The 22,365-nt window shown below is 47.3% G+C and overlaps 1 protein-coding gene across 1 annotated transcript in view; it reads right to left on the reverse strand.

Annotated features, from left to right (window-relative positions):
• Positions 1-22,365, reverse strand: part of LOC142767078 (uncharacterized) — a 220,727-nt gene that overhangs the window by 34,785 nt on the left and 163,577 nt on the right. Inside the window, exon 4 of the mRNA XM_075868298.1 lies at positions 12,331-12,432. Coding sequence (XP_075724413.1) covers positions 12,331-12,432 — 102 coding nt within the window. The remainder of the gene's footprint in view (positions 1-12,330; positions 12,433-22,365) is intronic.

The following is a 22,365-nucleotide window of genomic DNA, read 5'->3' on the forward strand; positions in this document are numbered from 1 at the left end:
AGAAACGATTTGGCAGAGAACAGGTGCTGTTGGCTACAGGAGACGGAAGTACATTAATCTCACTGGTGAGAGCCGCTATTTCGAATTCGTCAGCATTAGATACGCTAGCCAAAAACATGCCATGAAAAAGCACTTGAGGGAACAAGCTGAAATTGAGAAGTGGGAGTGAGGTACAGTTATCAGGGACAGTAACAAGCCTATGGGGAATGGCGATGTTGCGGCTGAAAAGGACGTCGGCAAGAGGATGGAGGACATATTTACCATCTGGAACCTGTGCCTGTATGGTCAAAACAATGTAGGTGGCTGCCTGAGGCGACAGTCGTACGTCCTGAAGAGAGCACAAGTGCAGAGGTGCAGTGTGAGGTTCAGCGACTATCTGAGGCAGCTCTAGCTGAAGGACGCCGGTAGCACAATCGATAAGAGCAGAATGATTCGACAAGAAGTCCAGGCCTAGGATAACGTCACACGGGCAGTGGTCAATCACGGCTAAAACGAAAAAAGTAGTGTGGTCCTTTATACTTACGCGGGTAGTGCACAGACCGAGAACCATCGGCCACACAGAGCGTTTGTGCAGCCGGTGGTGTCAGAACTTTCTTTAAACGTGTGCTTGCGCTTGAACTCATGACCGAAATGCTTCCGCCGGTGTCTACAAGTGCTTGTACAGGTACGCCGTCTACTTCAACGTCTATTACACTTCGTCTAGTGGGAATGAATAGAAGATTTGCCGTGGAAGTCCTCAATGCAGCGCCCCCTCAGGGGGCTGCATTTCTCACATTTCCGAGACGATGCGGTCGGAAGCCATGGGGGACGAAAAGCGCCGTGGCTGTGGCGAACGGGATAACTAATGGCGTATTTGCGGTGAACGAGGCTGGTGCCCACATGGTGAAGGCGAGCGCCTGTACTCAGTGTTCCAAGATTATTCAACGGCATTGGTCTCTTCGGCAGGGGAAAAGGTGCGGGCGGTACCGTTGAAACGGGTCATATGGGTCGTTGCATGAGGTGCCGAGGACCATGTGTCGTGGCATTAATGAGCAATATGCCCACCTCGGTGGCAGTTGAAACATATAGGGCAGTCATCTGCAGTTCGCCACTCAGCCGGGTTGCGGGTACGTGGAGAAAACAGTCGGTTGGAGGAGGGCATAGTGAAAGGGTGTTCACTGAAAGGGCGTTCGCGGTGACATGGCACACGGAATGCACTCCAAAGTTTTCAAGCTCCGGGCGCACGATGGCTTAAACACAGTAACAGGAGTGGTAACACTTCTGTTACACAATAACAGGAACTGGAACACAGGAACAGGAGTGTTATACCACTCCTGTTATTTGAACACAGTAACAGGAGTGGTATCGGTACTACACAAATAGAACGCCGAAGGCGCCATTGCTTCCAATTCACGACGAACAATGCGTGTCAGGTCTCCAGGCGGCGGCGAACGTTGTGGTGTGGACCGGTCCTCGCAAGTCGATGTTGCAGCGGCGTTTGGAAGTTGGGCGAATATTTGCAGAATGCGGTGGCTTTTCACTTGCTCAAACTGACGACACTGTTTGATGATCGCGTCCACGGTGAAACAGTCCTTGCACATCAGGGGATTAGCGCGCCGTCGGCAATCCTTTTCACAACATGCCCGACCTTGTCACCTTCTGTCATGTCACTTTCAGCTTTTTGGCAGAGGGCCAGCACGTCCAGAATGTATGCGAGGTTTGATTTCGTTGCGGATTGGGCACGGAAGGCCAATTTATTTTTTTTTCTTTATTCAATAATTACCTCGCATCGCCCTTGGGAGTTACAGCAGGGAGGTTCACAACGGAGATACAAATATATTTTTATTTACACAACAGTCTTGTTATTCAGAGAGCTTGATCCATTCAGCTACACGCTTTGGAAAAAAAGAACTCGCAAACATGCACGTTCTGGGCCGGTATTAACGAGTTTTGTGTTTGTGATCATTACGCACAGCAACACAAAATTGTGTTGTTAAATAATTATTTTTGTTTATGCCTACCTTGTTGTTATATGTTTGAAAAAAACAGTTTTAACCTTAACTTTCGTGTTCGTGAAGACAACAATTCCCAATTCAATTCTTTTTTCATCATTGTGACACTGTCCATTCCGCGGTACCTGCCCAGTACGTACCTGGCTGCTCTGTTTTGAAAACCATCTATTTGAGAATTGAGACTGGCTTCCGATGGATCCCATAGTTGGCAGGCGTGCTCTAATATAGGTCTAACACGTGTAGTAAATGCACTCAACTTTAATTCAAATTCGTGACGTCTTAGGTTTCGTTGAACAACGTTCAGCGCCCGTCCAGCCTTACCAACTGTCTCACTGATGGGCTCATTTTATTAGCAGTCGGCAGAAAACACGACGCCTAGGTACTTAGAGACATCAAGTTTGATAATAACTTCAATATTTATAGAATAGTTATTTATCATTGGTTTTTCTTTCTAGTGAAACACATGTGAATGCACTTTTTCGCGTTTAAGCATTTGTTCCACTGTCTACACGAATCATGTATTCTGTTCCTCTCGTTGCAACGCTGTCGCATCTTCGTCGTAAGATATACTTCGGTGCACGACGCAGCTATCTGCGAACAGTCGCAAGAAGAACGTAATTCCTAAATTTATATCATTTATGTATATCAAAATATTATCGGTCTAAGTCGCTTTTCCATTATAACAACACACTGCCTGCGCTCCGATAAGAAATTTTCAATCCATTTGACAACATCTCAATGTATACCTATTTGCTGTTGTTCGTAAATAAGAAGCTAATGCGTAACCGTGTCGAAAGCTATTGGAAAATCTAAAAACAAATAATCTATCTGGCCCTGAGCATCAATTCCACTCCCTAAATAGTGATACAATTCTACAAGTTGTGTAGTGCAAGACAAGCCCTTGCGGAAACCATGCTGTACTTTAATTAGGATATTTTTCGCTTTGAGGGGACTCATGATGGCTGAGAGAATTATATGCTCCAATAATATTCATAAAATACTTGTAAGGGAGACGGGCCTATAATTCTGCACATCTTTTTTCGAGCCCCCTTTATGAATTGGCACAACGTGGGTATCTTCAAGTCGTAAGGCAATTCAGTAGCGCGAAGCGACTGCGTAAAGAGAACGAAAAGATAAAGGGAGACGGTCGCAGCGCAGTGCTTTAACACGCGAGGTGAAATACCATCAAGGCCAACTGCCTTGGTTTCGTCCAATTGCTCCAAAGAACTTTTTGATGCAGACACGCCGAGTTCAACCTGCGTCATAGGTGACACATTGCTAGCAGCTGTCGTTACAGTGTAGGGTTTCGCTGGAAGAAATACTGAATGAAAGAAATCATTTACATATGTTGTCTTTGCTTCGTCGTTCGTTACAATTTGGTTATTGCAAATGATTTCTGGAATGCCCAGATCACTTGATCCGCACCCCTTTAAATACTTTCAGAAAGCCTTAGCATTGATTTTCAACCTTTCATTAAGTCCCTTGAAATAATTTTCTTTTGCGATCTTAGATGTGAGCTTGTAATCAAGCGTTATTTGTGTCAACCTCTCATAATGAGCCTTGTTCTTCGTTTTCTTATACTTCGCAAAAATTCGTTTTCTTTTTTGTATAATTCGTTTAATGGATGATGTTACCCAAACTTTTTTTGCGTTTTTTACGCTTTGAAAAATGTACGTGTGGTATATCTTCCTTCACAAGCTCACCCAATTTCACTTTAAACGTATTCCACAGTTCATGCATGTTACAGTCGTCCGCTAAGCATTCAAACACTGGTAGGTATTGAAGGAGTTTTTGGTTGATACCTTCATAATTCCCTTTATCATGAAATATTCGGTTGCTATTTTCACAAAAAGTGAACCGTTGAATTTCGTTTTGACGGTCGCAACAACGGCTGAGTGGTCGCTAATTCCACGCGCGACTGCAATAGAGCTTAATACATTAGTTCCGCTTGAAAACAACAAATCTAGGATATTACCTCCACTTGTTGGTGTTCTTACGTATTGTACCAGATCATGTGTGTCCACAACCTTTTTTTTATTTCAGAGTTCAGAGCACAACAAGCAACAATGTCACAATAATCATCCTGCCAACAAAAGTCCGGCAGATTAAAATCACCACCAAGCAAGATCATTTCACCAGACACTTCTGAGATAATCTCAGACAAGGCACAAGCTGCGCTCGGATCAGAGTTCGGCGCACGGTAAATCGAGCCAACAATCAAACTAGAGCTATTGGGCAACACGATTCTGCACCAGACTGTTTCGATAGCTTCGTGGCAGACATCTAGAGCGCTAGACTGCAGTGTCGTATGAACAAACACAAGAACGCCCCCTCTGATGCTTGGCTGATCTTTACGATAAACCAGACAGTCTTGTGAAAACACCTCATTATCTCCAACATTTGGTTTGAGACAAGATTCAGTGCCCATTACAATATCTGCTTCCACTGACTTTATCAATCCAGCTAGCTAATCTACTTTATTTGTTACACTTCTACTTTTAACTGCTGAAACAACAATATACTTGTGTTCTGAGCTTCACTTTTATTTATTGATCATGTTCTCTAAAACGGGACAACGTCATCCTTTTGTTTATCTCAGTGAAATGCCCTACCAATCACGGTGACCTTATCAAAACTCAGTTTCACTTTAGTTTTTATCAGCCTTCTTAACTTTAGCATATTGCCATAGCTTTTTTCTCATAGCACGTGTTTCAAGTGAGTATTCTTCGTCGATACCGTACGTGGTCCCTTTAGATTTCCTGGTGTTTGACAGAATTCTTTTTCCTTAAAAGATGATAGACAATGATTGGCCATTTTGTTTTGCTGTCATAACGTCCCACGTAATGTGCACTTTCAACGAATTTAATCTCAATGGCCAGATAAAGTTTACAAATGTCATTATTCAGTTGCTCTGATTTGTCCCAAGTTTCAAACTGATCATTACCCTCTACACCGTAGAATACAATGTTTCTACTACGGCTTTAATTGTCTAAATCTAGAACCTTCAGTCCTAATTTCTTTACTTTATATAAGAGATATGTAATTACACCGACTTCATCAGAGACCAATTTATTGACCTCTTGATATTGTCGTTGAGTGTCATCTTAGTTTTTGCTCATTTCTGCCTTTAAGGTTTCATGTTTCGTGAGTCTTGCATCGATGGAGTCAAGTTTACTCAAAATGACAGTTTGGTCATCCTGGATATTTTTCAGCAAGTTATCTGTGCCATGAGGGCCAGGATTTGTTTCAACGTCACCTTATAGCAATAACAACAATGCGAGGTACAACATTCTGCTTAAGCAAAAAGAACCATTTTTTCCAGTCCTCCCATAGACCCGCTTATAACAATGTAACATCATACTTGCCGGAGTGGGTGGAGCCGACAAAACTAGTAGAAATTTACTAGTCGTAAATGGACAGTTTGGACTAACCTGCACGAGCAGCAAAAGCGTCAGTCTCATGCCGGCGAAGGTGCCGGCTCCAAATCCCACGGTGCCAAAGTGTTGCTCACCTAAGTAGCCTTCCTGGTCTTCACGTGGTTCATCACGCGGTTCTCAGCCAGCAATATGTGGTGGTAGGATGCTTCTGATGTCTTTTCGTCTGTCGTGCGTGGACAGTGGCTGTCCGTCGACGTCACCGGCTACCAGCGGTAGCCAGGTGATATTTGATGCTGCCCACAGGCCGGTCTCTGAACACAGCGTCACCCCTCCAACTTCGTCAAAGGTAGATTCACGGAACGAAAACCAAAACAGCGCAGAGTCCTGCACAAGCAGTAAAAGCGCCGGTATCATGTCGGAGAAGGTGCCGGCTCCAAATCCGATGGCTGTGATCTTACGACTGCCGGTTTTGCTAAACACCTCTCGCATCGTTTCTTTGCATTGGTCCCAGCTTGTGAGTTTTTCGTTGTTTGCATACGCCACCTTCGCCGTCCCTCTAAAAAAAACAGCACATGAGCCAACTGAAGTGTGGGTACCCATCTATTCGGCACACTCACTCGTTCTAACATGGTCAACCAATCGTCAACGTCGACGCCATCAGTCTCGCAGAATGTACCGGGATCTTTAAGTGGCGTGAAAAGTATGGTTGCGACGCCGTGTTCGTCAGAGACGCTTACGTTGATGCGGAGGGTTTAGCATTGGCCATGGCTGGAAAACCAATGCGACGTCCACTACGGAGCTCCGTTGCCTGATGGTTACCCCGCATCTCTCACCAATATGTTACGGGGTCGGTGACTTCTGTACAAAATGATTTTACACTGGAAAAGCCACAGCCAAGAGTCACGATTGCTGATTGGCACACTCGCGCGCCTCTCAGCTGATCGAGTCCTTTCTCTTCCTTTACTTCATTTCCGTAACAATATTTAGGGAGCTTATATTTGTGAGGGGGAGAACCTCGATGTCATTGTGAACAGACTTCAATGTTTGTGTAGCATTCCTGAAGCAATTCTAGTGCGAGCCACGAGACTATGCTGTATTAGAGATGCGCCCTTAGAGAGTTTGAGAATTGAGGCCCCAAGGATATTGGGAACCTAAGAAGCTTGCGGCGCGCCATAGCACATGCGCAAAAACCAAGCCAACCTTGGGCTCTTGCGTTCGTGCTGAACCAAGGCCCAAATAGTTTGGTTCAGCACTACCAAAGCTATGGAATGTAAGGAAGCCACACAGTTGCGCAGAAAAACATAGTCCCAGGTATAATAGGTGCCTTAAAATGGACTGGTTACCTAAAATTGGCATTTTTTTGGTGTGTGTTACGCCACATCATTATGTGATACGTTTATTTTTCGCATTTCTATCGCACGCATGAAATTATTTTTGTCTCTTACTCCCGGTAACTGTGTTTGCAAGTGAACATGGCAGCATCCATGCAGAAGCGACCACCAGCTTCGATCCGAACTTGCTCCTGCTGCATGCCCACTGCACTGTTTCATCTTACTATGGGAACAGAACATCAGGTACGTGCTGTCATTATTAGCGAGATATGCTGCTTGATAGCCGCATGAGCTAAGACTAACACGCTGAAGCAGGACTTGGGTTGCGTCGCCAGAGCAAAGACGCTGCACCTTCAAATATCGGACATGCAACATGGCACAGCGTTTCGTGCGCGTCACATCCTCTTTCGACGGAAACAAAAAAAGAGAGAAAAGAAGCATTGCGACGGGAGACGCGAAGGAATGCGTCGACGGAGAAGCAGTTCGAGATTGCGTATTTTATGGCGTCGCTACTTCGAGGTAGTCATTGATGCTGACATAAGTTTTATTGTAGTTTTAGGGGCGAAGCTCCTTATAGCGGCACCCGTTCGTCCCGCGTAGTATGTAACAAGTCTTACGCTTTGACCTGCAAACATTTTGACCTCCAAGGTGGTGCCGGTGAGAGATTCCTTCTGTGCGTTGTTGAACAACAAAAAATAGTGCTCAATGTACACGCCAATAGCTGATAATGAGGTATGAGAGACAGGAGCATTCGGCTTTTAGTTAACGTGCACGCTGCGATCCCCATTAGCAGCCATTGCATGTACATTGAGCACTATCTGAAGGGAAAGGGTTGCTACGCTATACCCGCTGGGTGTAATCACCTTAGTTTTAGAAAGGTTTAGCGAGCGTTGAGCCGCAATGCCATGAATACAATGAACTAGTATATACCATGAATGAACTCGAGGTAGTTAAAGGCGGGAAGTAGGTACGAAGTGCAAGCCGTAAGAAAGTAAAAGCCGAATTCTCCTATCTCTCATTTCCCATGCAGCCATTGGCATGTAAGTTTAGCTCTATCTGACTGAAAAAGTTTGCTACGTCATACTCGCTGGGCGTAACCTCCATGGTTTTCGAAAGGGTTAGCGAGCGTTCGGCCACAGTGCCATGAATACAGTGAACTAGTATATACCATGAACTCGAGGTGGTTAAAGGTGGGAAGTGGACCCGAAGCGCAAGCTGTTAAAAAGTGTGCGTGTGCCACCTCTCGTTTAGTCCTTCGAATGTCCGCTGCATGGCGGTGTTTCTATATGGGGAATATATGATGAAAAGATGCGAGATGGTGGTACTTGGAGTGTTGAATAGATGGACGAACGGACACACAGACAGATGCATGAATGAACGCATGAACGAACGCAGGGGCGGATGCATGGACGAACGCAGGAACGGACGCACGCACGGACGGGCGGATGGACGCATGGACGGTCGCACAGAAGGAAGGAAGCAAGAACGAATGGACTGACGAATGCTTCGCCCCACTCTCCATCATTCACTCCGTGGATATGCTGCCAATTTTTTTTTCAGAAGCTACGCGTTATTTAGAGCTGTTTGGCTGTACCCCATAGTTACTTCTAGAGGAAGATGCTTATGATCGAACATGCCCTCTTCTGGTGTGACGACAAATGTGATACGGGTGAACACAAATGCAAGGTCTAAAGTCCGAAAGCGTGTAGCCTTTAATGCGCGTTGGTTATACCATAGGCACAGATAATGAAGAACTAAATGCTACGCTTCATGTATTTCAGGAGTGTTTTTCGTAATGCTGATTGGTTACACTTCGGAGAAGACTAAAACCGCGTAAAACAGATGATACGACAAAGAAACACACAGGATGAGCGTTGACTAACAAGTGAATAACTTATTGCTTCAAGGCAATATGAAGGAAAAAAATCACAGCATATCCACGCATTGAATATGGGTGAGTGAGGCGAAGCGCCCGTCCGTCCATCAGTATGTCCAGCCATCTGTGCGTCCATCCGTTCGCCCGTCCGTCTATAGAGGACTTTAGTCTGTCCGGCGCACCGCTCTACGGAAAAAAAAGTTTGCGGATACTGGTTTACCGGGTCTGAACTGCGCATGCACGTGCCTTACGGGCATTTACCGGACACGCTAAACGCCCAAACGCCCAACATGCTTCCAAAGTTGCCATTACCGGCTTCCCTTTGAGCCAAGTAAAGTCAAGCCAAGGAAAAACGTAAAAAAAAAACAAAATGGCTGCTTCGAGGCCCGCTACCAGCATGGCGTCGTGGACACGCTACTCGCCTGCCGATGAAAAAAGTATACTCGAAGACGTTCTTACGCTGAACCCTTTCGAGAATTCTTCCTGGTGGCACACAATCACTGAAAGAGTGTCAATGCTGCTGCGGCGGACACTCGTGATGCCGATTCTGATGCCGATCACCGTGACGCTGATGTTTTCTTCAGTGTTAAGTTTAAATCAAAGCGCAAGTCAAGGAAACAAACATAAAGTTCCGTTTTGTAACGGAAAATTATTGGCATTGTCCGTGTTTTTTCTTTTCAGATTTAGTCAGTAATTGCGAAGACTTTTTACTTTTGCGCATACGCACATGCGGCGGCCACGGCTGCGAAGGCCTTGCGGGGGTTTTTTGGGTGTATTTTGGGGGGTACCGGCTAAAAGTGCCAAAAGCTCGTTTCAACGCTATCCGGCTTGACGCCCTCCGGCAACCCGGTATACGCAAAAACGTACCGAAGTGCCAGACAGACTAAAATCCTCTACGTCTATGTGTCCGTGCTTTCATCCGTCTGTCTTTTTGTGCTTCCGTCCGTTCGTCCGTGAGTCTATAATGAGTCCGTCAGTGCGTCCGTTCGTACGTCTGTCCGTATACGCTTCCGTCCGTCCGTCTGGCCGTCCATCTATCGTGCTTCTGTCCATCCATTCATTCGTCAATTTGTCTGTCCATCCATGCATGCGTCTCTCCATCCATGAATTGGTGCTTCAGCCTATCCCTTTGTCCATAAGTCCGTCTATTCATCCGCCTGTACGTCTGTCTTTCTGTCCATTCATGCTTCTGTTCGTGCTTCTGTGCTTCCGTTCATGCATTCATCCATGCACCCTCCATCTGTCTGTCAGTCTCTCTGTCTGTTGTACGTCCGTCTGTTTGTCACTCACACTAGCTCCACCTGCAGAGCTTGTCTTACAACTAGGTGCTTAAAAACCAGTTACAATAGGTTTATGTGGGTCTGTTTAGACAGACCCGCGACTTTAGAGCTTCGCCTCTAGAAGGGCGTGTTGATGAATAGCTTGAAGTTTCACATGGCTTATTCATCTCATCTTTCTATTCAACACGTAAGTGATAATGGCATTCCTGTGGCTTCTGCGCACAATGTAATCTAGGTTTTTAAATGCAAAGCGTTTTTTAGCGAACTTCGGCAACATTGAGCGTATCTATCTATCTAGCCGCATACGACTTTTAGCTCTCCTAGCCGTTTCAACAATGGTATTGATGCCAAACTTGGTATGGCGTAAAATTAAGGTATTAAGAACATATTTGGCTAGTCATACCTTCAAAATTATAACATGTATGTCATTATTGTCATGATTTACATTTCATGCTCCTGCTGCTCTTGCGGTGGTTTCGTTCACATGGCATGTTGCAAAACTGGTATAGTATGTCAAAGTTGCATGACAAACACAAGTGACAGACTCTAACATGAAAATCATGCCATGCGTGTCATGTTCCAACATGACTACTTGCCCCGCTCATGATGCGCTCGCGGACGTTTCCCTAGCGCCACATATACCGTATTTGTCATTACAGTACGTGAATAGATGATGAAAGTATGTGACTGGTGAAAACATGATAATCATGAGAAGCGTGTCACATAACAATATGACTACATGCCACGCTCAAGATGTGATGGCGGCCATTTCCCTAGCTTTACTTATACCAAATCTGGTATTACGGTACGTGAATGAATGACGAAGCAATGATACTGGCGCAAACATATTCATTATGAGATACGTGTCATGTAACAACCTGTCTACATACTACGTTCATGATGCGCTCGCGTCCGTTTCACTAGTTTCACACGTACCAAACTCGGTATTACGCGACGTGAACGGACGACTTAAGTAAATGACACATCCGAACATGATAATCACGACATTCGCGTCATGTAACAGCATGACTGAATGACACAGCGATGATGCGCTCACGACCGTTTTGCTAGCTTCATATATGCCATATTTGGTATTACTTGACGCCAATAGATGACAAAGGTATGTGAGCGGCGCAAACATGATAATCTTGAGATGAGTGTCATGTGGGAATATGACTGCATGCCACAGTCAAGGCGCCAATACAATTCGTCGTGCTCGCCGGCGTTGCCACTCTTGGTGCTGGCCCTGCCATATACTCGCAGGCGCGCCCCGCGCTGCGTTGCTTTGACGCATGCGTGTTTCAGCGTGTCCAGCATCCCTCCGTAACGTACAGAGGGAGACGCAGTGTTGTCTGGAAGACGCATCGGCGCGAAACGGAGCATGTCGCATTTCGTGCCGGTTACCGTCGGGCCACACCGACGGACATTAGTCACGTTTAGCGTAATACTATCGAGTGCTCGCGTTTTGCTAATGTAGCGTCACTCTACCCAGCGTGCGTGCGCGTCAACGCTACATTGGAGTATATTGGGCCGTTCATTATGCGCTCGCAGCCAATTTGCTAGCTCCAAACATACCAAATTTGGCGTTACGTGAAGTCAAAGGATAACGAATTATATGACTGGTGCAAACTTGATAATTCTGACAGGCGTGTCAGGTAAGAACATGGCAACATATCATGCTCATAGCGTGCTCGCGACCGTTTCGCTAGTTCCACATATACTAAATTTGGTATCACGTGACGTGAATGAATGGCGAAGGTAAGCGACACAACCAAACATGATAATCATGACACGGAAATAACGTAGGTATCATTTACCTCCACCTCATAATGTTGTGCTGATTTTAAAGTAACATATCAGCATTTCTCACTCTTGCTTCACATATCATTGATTCCCACTGTACGTGGTATCTACGAATTTTTTTCTGAGGCTCCTCATAACATTAGTCATCGTGAACCTGTTACGCTCACACTGCGACACTTTTTCATGATACTGTAATAGTGATCCTAAAGTGTCTTTTTCTTTCAATCTGGAATAATTTCCCAGTAATCCTGCTTTCAATGATCGCTGCGAAAGATTATTTCCATTACCCATTTAAGAATGTTGTCACGCGTATTGACACGACCGCATAAACTATTATTTTGGTCCTACCTTTAGATGATTTCAGAATAAGGCACATCACAAATTTTAGTAGGGAAGCAAATGAGCTAACGTCAGTAAATTCGCTATTCTTTGTTACCCGAACAGCTATCGACCGTGGGTGCACTTTTCTACCATTTCGTTTCATTGCGCGTAACGCAATGCCAACAGTAAGTGAGCCTATCAACACACACTCGAGTAGAGATTTTCAGCAAACTTTCATAGGACACATACTTAATATGCATTTGTGATTGCCATGGCAGCGTCCCACAGCCACGGTATGTGCATTGCAGGAATGATTGAATCAATAGGTAATAGAAACGCAGCAGTACTTACAGCATCTACACACACACTCGCCCTCACCACTGCAAGTTAGAAAATGGAAACTTGATTTGCAATTATTCCTCCATGCCTCTTCACACGGAGCCTTTTTGCCAACTGTAATAGAGTGAAATGATAAAATGCACTCACGCTTATCAGGAGAAATCCTTGTTCTTCAAGAAAATATTAGTTGAAAGTTTGCAATTATGAGCATCAGCACTCCTTTACTCTACATGCGCTACCACGAAGTTCTGAACAAAAATGCCAGGTTTCAATACAGCCGCTTGACCTAGGACCCCCTTCTGCATACTACGACAAAGGAACCTTTCTATTTTGAACCAAAAGTAAAGGGCACTAACTAATCTAGAAACAGTAAGCATCGTACAAATCAAACACAGGCAATGTCAACATTCTTTCAACAGTTTCGGTAGACACCACGCACCTTCGGCGGCAATGTAAGAAAACGAACATTTTGTTTGAATGTTCAATTCTTCAACGTAATTGTCATTCTTTAGTTAAATTGTTTCAAATGTTTTGTTCTATCAGAAAGAAATTAAGGCAAAAATATATTAGCCATTCTCAGTTCTGCGGAAAACCTTCAACTAGACCAAAATGCATATTGTATTCAACCTAAGCTCAAACGTATGGCATAGTTGGAAGTATTGGAATTAAGTATCACGACACAAATAAGATACTTACACCTTGCAAAAGTTCAATCATCAATAAAAGTGATGCTTTTATCGCTAGGGCTAATTAATTAATACAATAGCAACAGATTGGAATACCGCGCGAAGAACCGCTAACAGCCAATGCCTCCTAGAAAAATTATGCCTGAAACGTGAGCCGCTAACGCGCCGCCCTACCCCGTCGGATTTTACCCTCCTGCTCCGGTACAGGTGAACGTCTTTGGTAGCCACTCCTTGTGAACGCAGCATTGCTCTCACAGTTGCCTCCGAGCAGCTGTGATGTCACAAGTCAAAGCGGTGAGGTAATGTCACGTGACTGAGAAATACGGAGGCGAGCGGTTCCACGCGGTGGACTGTCACAACACACGGCAAGAGGCATGTCCTCCAAGATTCTGTGCTGGCAGAAAGCTCCCAATCGGAAAGAGAGCAACGTTACAGGCATAGTTTTTCTAGGAGGTGTTATAACAGCTCGAAACTTGCAGTGTGCTGTCCAAGCAAAAAGGACGCACAGAAACACAGAGGACAAGAGTGGACTAGCAGAGCCACGACAAAAAAAATTGGCAGCATATCCACGGAGTGAATGATGAAGAGTGGGGCGAAGCATTCATCCATCGATTCGTCCTTGCTTCCGTCCGTCCATGCGTCCGTCTGTGTAACCGTCCATGCGTCTATCTGCCCGTCCGTGCATGCGTCTGTTCGGGCGTCCGTCCCTGCGTTCGTTCATGCATCCGCCCCTGCGTCCGTTTATGCGTTCATCCATGCATCTGTCTGTGTCTCCGTTCGTCCATCTATTCAACACTCCAAGTACCACCATCTCGAATATTTTCATCCCATATTGGATGGATGGATGGATGAATGGATGGATGGATGGATGGATGGATGGATGGATGGATGGATGGATGGATGGATGGATGGATGGATGGATGGATGGATGGATGGATGGATGGATGGATGGTTATGGCTGCACCCTTTAGATCGGGCGGTGGCTAGCGCCACCAAGCCGTAATACTTAATTCCTCATATAAAAGCACCGCCATCTAGCGGACATTCCAAGGACTAGATGAGAGGTGGCACATGCACACTTTCTTAGGGCTTGCGCTTCGGGTCTACTTCCCACCTTTAACCACCTCGAGTTCTTTAATGGTATATACTAGTTCATTGTATTCATGGCACTGAGCCTCAACGCTTGCTAAACCTTTCTAAAACTAAAAAGGTTACACCCAGCGAGTGTTACGTAGCAACCCTTTCTTGTCAGATAGTGCTCAATGTGCATGCCAATGGCTGATAATGGGGATCGCAGCGTGCGCGTCAACTAAAAGCCGAACGCTCCTGTATCTCATTCCCCATTAGCAGCCATTGGCATGTACATTGAGCACTATTTTTATTGTTCAACAATGCACATAAGAAATCTCTCACCAGCACCACCTCGGAGGTCAAAATGTTATACTTGTTACATACTACAACGGCTACGAAGGACTAATGAGTGTTGCTATAAGCAGCTTCGCCCCTAAAAAGAGGTGTCGCCTGCCGGCTGAAACATTTTCATTAGGAGAACGCGTGACATACAGAAGCGCCAGACACTTCCACAGTGCGGCTACACCACGTCCGCTACACACCAGATTCTTTACCGAACCACGGTCGCTTGTAAGCGAACGCTAGGGGCGTTGGCCCGGATGAGCGCAAAGAAATACTCTTCAGAAAAAAAACCGCGTGCTTGGTAAAAAATAGAAAAGGTATTCTAGACACTGCCGAAAATAGGTGGTTTTTTGGTCTATCGGCGCTGTGAGTGGCTACAGTAATGAGGCATTTAGAGACAACAGCGATCACCAGACCTGTTGCTTGCCACGGTGCGGTTAGTAACTGTAAAGAAGCCAAGTGTGATGGTTAACGACGTTTGTCACTATGTTTGTTAATAGCGGACGAGAAAGGATTAACATCAACAATTCATGCGAACAAAACAATCTTTATATTGCACACTAGAGAAAGAAGTGACACTTTCTTGTTGATGGGCAGCGCGAACAAATGGCTCTGCGCTTCCTGCGCGGGGAACACGCCCCCAAGCAGCTGCAGCAGCCCGATGAAGGCCAGCGTTGGGTGCGGCAGGTGCGGCGGAAACACCTACTTGTACAGGCACACCTTGTTCTTCTCGGTTTTGTGCACTTCCTGGTCCAGGAATGGGAACGTCACAGTTTGGGTCCCCGTCGTCCCAACATGATGCGGTAATCGACGTGCGCGAGGGCAAAGGTGGCACGGATGGAACGGCTGACCGCACACGGATGCGCTACCGTGTGCAGCGCCGTTGAATCGGACGTCGCGACAAACTCAGCAGCCTGGGTCGCAACTCCCGAGGTCCAGGATCAGGCCACGGCTCACGAGGACCACACCCGGTAGGCCTCGCCCACGAACCTCCTCGCGGCCACTGCACCCAGGCAGGAGCCGTTCAGCATGCCCGGTCCTTGGACCTTGTACAGGCCGACGGACTCGACCTCGAACCGACACACCGGAGCTCGACCTGGCCGACGCGTACGAGTCCCACGTCCGGCTCAGGAACGCTGCCACGTCCTCTCGAGCGGCGCACCGCTTCTTCTGCCTTCCTGGCCTCCACCCTCGAGCTCTTTTTCGCACGTTTCTCGGTACGGCTCGGCACCGCTGGCGATCCTCGATTCAGCCAGCAACTCCCCTGGCACCTGGATCTTCGGCCACCCTGGACCTCGCCCGGCTCCGTGGTCCTCCGTGCACACGCCCGCGTCTCGCCTGGCAGAACGTCTCACTCGTCCCTTGCCGATGCGCGACACTCTGGTGACACCGGCGCTAGATGGCATGGGTGCGACTACTGAGCAGTCAACCCGCATCGGAGACGCGATGCTCCATGCGGGGAATGGTCAGCCCGTCCAGCGAAGAGCGTGCGCCGAGACGCGATGCTCGACGCAACCGTGACCATTAGCCAGGCCACGTTCATCGCTGTGTTGAACGGCTGACCGCGGAGACGCCTCGCCGACATCCGCGATGCCCTCGGCAAGGAAGAGAACAGCAGGCCAGGCCGCGCCCCGAGATGCAGTACTCGTGTCGGCAACGCCACCCCAGCTGGTAGTTGGACGGCAGTAGCGTGGACAGCCGCGTTCCCCGGCCGGAACCTGAATCACCTGCGTCCGACGCTTCGGCCCGCTGTCTCACGTCTGCCGCTGCTCCGGCTCGTCCCCAGCCACACAGCCTACTGCCACGTAATGGTCGCATGTGGCCCAATCGTGGCACGCCACCTCTATGGGCCACCACTGGTCATCAGGTGATTGGCGCACAGTTGCCTCGTAATCGCACGTGCCTTCTTCTCTTCGTTTCTTGTTGTCACCTTCGTGCCACCTGCCCTCCACTCGTCTTCTTCAGTTTTGGTTTGACGTTCCTCGGCGTCTTTAAGTCCTTTCCTTACAATATGCCCCTGCTCAAGAAAGTTGTTTAGGGGGAAAACAACTTTTTACAAGCGCACGGGGTGGAGTAAACAGCAAAAAATAGCCAAAACAATAACATTATTTACAGAAGTCCTTTGCGTAGTCCGTAGAGTATTCTGCAGACATCTGTCCTACCATGGTCAAGGCTTCTCCCGTTAGACACAAGCTCAGTGACAGGGCCCACTTGTCGGTTAGCCAGCCTTGGCTCATGGCAACCCTCTCAAGTCTCTGGATGTACGCATCCAGTTCGTCCCTACTCTCAATGTAGGGCGGAATCATTTTGTGTGGGCTGCGGAAACTCTGACCACCACCCATACTATCGTCCGCAGAACTCGTGCTCGGACGCTGCGCTTCTGCGACACGACGTCGCTCCTCGAGCAGGAGCCTTTCAGCCTCCATGCGAGCTTTTTCACGCTCATGCTCCACCTGTGCTGCTAGACGTGCCTCCTCTCGATCTTTCGCTCTCTGGTCCCTCATTTCTTTTTCCTCAGCGCTCACCCATGCCAGCAAAGCCTCACCACTCAGCCCAATTTCCTTCCCTAGCTCAACTAGCTTTCTCTTGTCGTCCATTCTCGTCCGCCACACACAAACAACGTGAGGCTCTCAGATGTAACGCGAGAGCTTAGTCTTGTCGCGCGGATGCCAGGTATTGTGATGGTTACGGAACGTTCGTCACTATGTTTGCGGACAAGAAAGGATTACCATCAAAAATTGATGCGAACAAAAGAAGCTTTACATTGCACACTAGAGAAGGAAGTGACACTTTCTTGTTGATGAGCTGCGCGAACAAATGGCTCTGGGCTTCCTGCGCGGGGAACACGCCCCCAAGCAGCTGCAGCAGCCCGATGAAGGCCAGCGTCGGGTGCAGCAGGTGCGGCGGAAACACCTACTTGTACAGGCACACCTTGTTCTTCTCGGTTTTGTGCACTTCCTGGTCCAGGAATGGGAACGTCGCAGTTTGGGTCCCCGTCGTCCCGACATGATGCGGTCGTCGACGTGCGCGAGGGCAAAGGTGGCACGGCTGGAACGGCTGACCGCACACGGATGCGCTACCGTGTGCAGCGCCGTTGAATCGGACGTCGCTGTTTCAGAAGGACCAGAGAGACCGCAGAACCGATACGTCTTCGGTTTATTGTTGACAGAACAGGAAAAAAAATATGCAGAGCGTGACCCTGGCTACTTCTTCTTCCTCGCCTCCAAGCTCCATTTTCAATCTGTTTTCTACATCTTCCCGCCAGCCAGATTCAACCGAAGCAACCTTCGAGCGAATACAACAGTTGAATCGGCCTCTTGACTAATTTTCCTTCAGGTGTACGAAGCAAGCATGTTCTCACAAGTCCGTCCTTGCCTGGGAAAATCTTTTCGACCTTGCAAAGTTTCCACCGTGTTCTTTTTCGCGCTTCTCCAAGCAGAAGTACATCTCCTTCTTGTACATTTGTGTGATGCTCTGTTTTTCTGCTGGCACACTTAAGCTCCCTCAGGTACTCCTTTTTCCATCTGGTCCGCCATGTTATCATTGCCCGTTTTCTTGCACTCCAGTAATTCAGCAAACTGTATTCTCCGAGTCTGTTTTCTTCCTGCTTGTTCATTGCTTGCCTGCCTCCTACAACGTCCGCTGGTGTGATGGGTTGTGGCTCGTTAGGATCGTCATACACATAAGTAAGAGGCCGGTTGTTAAGTACTCCTTCTGCTTCAACAACCACAGTCCGCAGTTCTTCTTCATCCAAAAGTCGAGCACCTATAGTTTTTGCCATGGATGTCTTAAAGCTTCTGATCAGTCTTTCATAAAATCTTCCCCACCATGCAGCTAACTCTACAATGAACTTCCATTTTATTTTCAGGTTACTGGTATACTGTTGAAGCCTTTCATCTTCCATCTTTAATATCTTGTAATTTCTTTATCAGATTTCTTGAATGCTCTTGCATTATCACTGTAAGTAGTTCTACACAATTCTCTTCTAGATACGAATCTTCGGAATGCTTGTATAACCGCTTCTGATGTCATCCTCTTGACCAACTCCAGTTGAATGACTCTTGTTACTGCACACGTAAATATCACAATGTAAAACTTTGTAACTTTTTCGCCTTTCTCCTCGCGAGCATTTAGCGGTCCAGCAAAGTCTATACCAACTGTGTCGAATGGCCTCGTCTGTGTTATCCTGTCCGCTGGTAGTGGTGGAATTTCTTGTGCCATTGGTCTAGAATTCAATCTCCTACATGTGATGCATTTTTTATCACATATTTCACCATCTGTCGGGCACGCAGAATCCAAAACTTCGTTCTTAGATGTGTCAATGTTGCCGCAATGCCACCGTGCATTGTTACTTGATGCGCATTCAGAACTAGGAGTTCTGAAAAGTGACTTTCTCTTGGTAAAATAATAGGATGCTTCTCATCAAAGCTCAAATCACTCCAATGAAGCCTACCTTTTACTCTCAGGACACCTTGATCATCTTCGAAGATGTTCGTGCCGTACAGATTCATGTTGTCATATATTCGTGTCACTGCATTTTGTAGCGTTTTCTGCTCCTGCTTTATCAGCACAAACTCTGCCTTGTCCAATTCTTCTCCTGTCAGCGAACCTGTTTTCTTTTCTTTTCGTCGGTTTCCTATATAACGCATCACCCACGTGGTAACTCGTAACGCTTTCTTGTATGATCCAAATCTGCTCACATCAATTATCTTTTCTTCACTCGTGGTGGTAGTTAAGCATGCCACTGTCTTTTCTTCGTCTTTGTTGTCATCAGTCTCCGATTCTTGCGTGATGTCATAATCAGGGCTTTGTTTTTCATTCTTGATCCACGTGGCGCCTTTCCACCATAATTCACTGTTGGTCACCCGGATAAGCCTCTTCTCTGCAATGGTGTTGTTGTTGTCCAATGTCAAGTTTTCTTTCCATGGTAGCCGTACTTGGTATCTTCTTGCCTTGAACTCCATTGTTTGTCGGACGTACTCTAGCAAATGTTCATCGCTCATCTTTGTTGCTGGTTCCTCCTTGATGCCCATGTTTTCCAAGTCCTATAATCGCTGCAGTTCATCCACAGCCGTGTCCGACTTGGCACTGACCTTGAGTACCATAACCGTCGATGATTTCATTGGCGCACAATAAAGTCCTACAGGACCTTGGACCGTCCATCCCAATATTGTTTCTATTGCCATTACTTTTGGAGGAATATCGCAAATGCGACCAGTGACTACAGTCCAGTAATAATCTGCTCCAATTAATATAGAAGTTTCCATATTTTTTTATTTCTTTGTGCGTCTTCCCGTTGTCATCAGCCAAACACATTCCCATCGATGTTCCTCTTTCGTGTATTGTCAACGGTGGCGATGGTAGCACGTCACAGGATATAACTTCTATCTCCAGTGCCTCAATCGTGACTGGCTCTGATTTGTGATCCTTCCTCACGCTGACCTCGACTACTTTCATGTCTAATTCCATCTCTCCTCCTCCAAATGATCCTACAGTAATCCTTTCGGATCTTTTTACCTTGCACGCTAGTTTTCTTGACAATCTTTTGAGGATGAATGTCCTCTGACTCCCGTTGTCGAGCAAAACCCGTGCGTAGCACCCGCTGTCTTCTCCCTCCGTCCACGAAAAGGCTGTCTGCAGTAGTATGCACTTGTGTTCATCAGACTGCTGTGCGTGCAAGTTGCAGGACTTGCTGGTGTCTAACCGGTCAGGTTGCGCGCTTCTACGCACTTTCTCAACATCATTACCGCTTTGCTGCTGTGCCGACTTTTCTGCAGGCGTACGTGGTCGACACATGGATGTCGCGTGCCTTCCCTTGCATGTTTTGCAGCGTACGTTATCGCGGCATATCTTCGCCGTGTGGCGAGGTCTGGTGCACCTGAAGCACCTTCGTTCCCGTCGCAAGGCTTCTTTCTTCTGTTGCATTCTAATGGTTCTTCTGCAATCTTCCGTGTAGTGTCCAGTCATCTTACAGAAGATGCATTTTTTCATCGAGGTGCTTTGAAGCGCAGATGTTCTAGTCCGCCTCATACTGTGCGGTGACTGAGTAACGTCGTATTTTTCCTCTCAAGTTTCTTCTCCGCTGCGTATATATATGTTTAAAAACTCCATAATTTCTTTCAAACTGCTCGTGCTGTCTCTTGACGCTGAGTCCGATTGCGTAGTTGCTGGTCTGTTGTCACCTTTCTTTAACTCCTTCATCTTCATCTCAATCCTCATATCCACCGGTAGCGCAGATTTTACAACACGAGCTATCACTGTGGCGTAACTACCCATTTCCACTCCTAACGACTGCAGTGCTCGTGTGTTCACTTGCAACTTTTGGAAGAGTTTCTTCAACCCATCTACATCTTTAGGACTCTTCACTGCTTCCAAGCTCTTTTATGTAGGTCTCTCTCAAATTATCTTCTCGTCCGAAGGTTTCTTTCAGAAGAGCGACTGCATGCTCGTAATACTGATCAGAAAACTGCAAGCCTTCTATGAAGGACGCAGCCTCCCCTCTCAGAGACGCCAGAAGGTAATTAAATTTTTGATTCTTCGGCATGTTCGCTCTGTTTTGCACCGATGTCTCGAACTGATGCCAAAACCTTGGCCATGCTGTTTTTTCCCATCAAACTTGATCATCTCAAGACGTGGCAACTTAACAAGCTCTTGCGTCTCCGAGATTTGGTTAGTACCTTGCACTGAACTCGCCTGTTCTGTGACTATTCTCGTAGTCAGTTGCGTCGCTTGTTCTAACTCGCGAAATCGCTCCTCTATTTTTGTAGTTGCAGCGACGATCTTCATCTCATAATGCAAAACTCTTTCAAATTCTGCCTCCGCGTCGTCTTCTTCAATGAACGGTTCTATCTGTTCGTTAACTTGTCTTAGCGTCTGCGACACGCTCTTCATCTGGTTCAGAAGCGTCATAAGTTGCGCTCGATCGGCATCTTCTTCTATCTTCTTATCGATTTCGCTCGTAAGCGTCATCACATATGCTCGAAGCGTCTTCCGCTTCTTCGATAGGACATCTTTATTCATGCCTAAAACGTGTTGAAAGAGCTCTTGCCTTTTTACGTGCGTCTCCAACAGTCGTCGGTCGTGGTCCTTCCCTCGACGGTTCGTCCTTGAGCCAGACGCCGCTGCTTCGTTCTTCAACCCGTTGTTACGAATGGGGTTGAAGTCTGTGCGTCTGTCTTCAGATCCTCCTGGTCACGGCACCATGTTTCAGAAGGACCAGAGAGACCGCAGAACCGATACGTCTTCGGTTTATTGTTGACAGAATAGGAAAAAAAAATATGCAGAGCGTGACCCTGGCTACTTCTTCTTCCTCGCCTCCAAGCTCCATCTTCAATCTGTTTTCTACAGTCGCGACCAACCCAGCAGCCTGGATCGCAACTCCCGAGGTCCAGGATCAGGCCAAGGCTCACGAGGACCACACCCGGTAGGCCTCGCCCACGAACCTGCTCGCGTCCACTGCACCCAGGCAGGAGCCCTTCAGCAGGCCCCGTCCTTGGACCTTGTACAGGCCGACGGATTCGACTTCGAACCGACACACCGGAGCTCGACCTGGCCGACACGTACGGGTCCCACATCCGGCTCAGGAACGCTGCCACGAACTCGTGCTCTCGAGCGGCACACCGCTTCCTCTGCCTTCCTGGCCTCCACCCTCGAGCTCTTTTTCGCGCGTTTCTCGGTATGGCTCGGCACCGCTGGCAATCCTCGCTTCAGCCAGCAACTCCCCTGGCACCTGGATCCTCGGCCAACCTGGACCTCGCCCGGCTCCGTGGTCCTCCGTGCACACGCCCGCGTCTCGCCTGGCAGAACGTCTCACTCGTCTCTTGCCGATGTGCGACACTCTGGTGACACCGGCGCTTGATGGCATGGGTGCGACTACTGAGCAGTCAACCCGCATCGGAGACGCGATGCTCCATGCGGGGAATGGCCAGCCCGTCCAGAGAAGAGCGTG

This window comes from Rhipicephalus microplus, chromosome 7, assembly GCF_043290135.1.
Source record: "Rhipicephalus microplus isolate Deutch F79 chromosome 7, USDA_Rmic, whole genome shotgun sequence".
In the NCBI taxonomy this organism is placed as follows: Eukaryota; Metazoa; Arthropoda; class Arachnida; order Ixodida; family Ixodidae; genus Rhipicephalus; species Rhipicephalus microplus.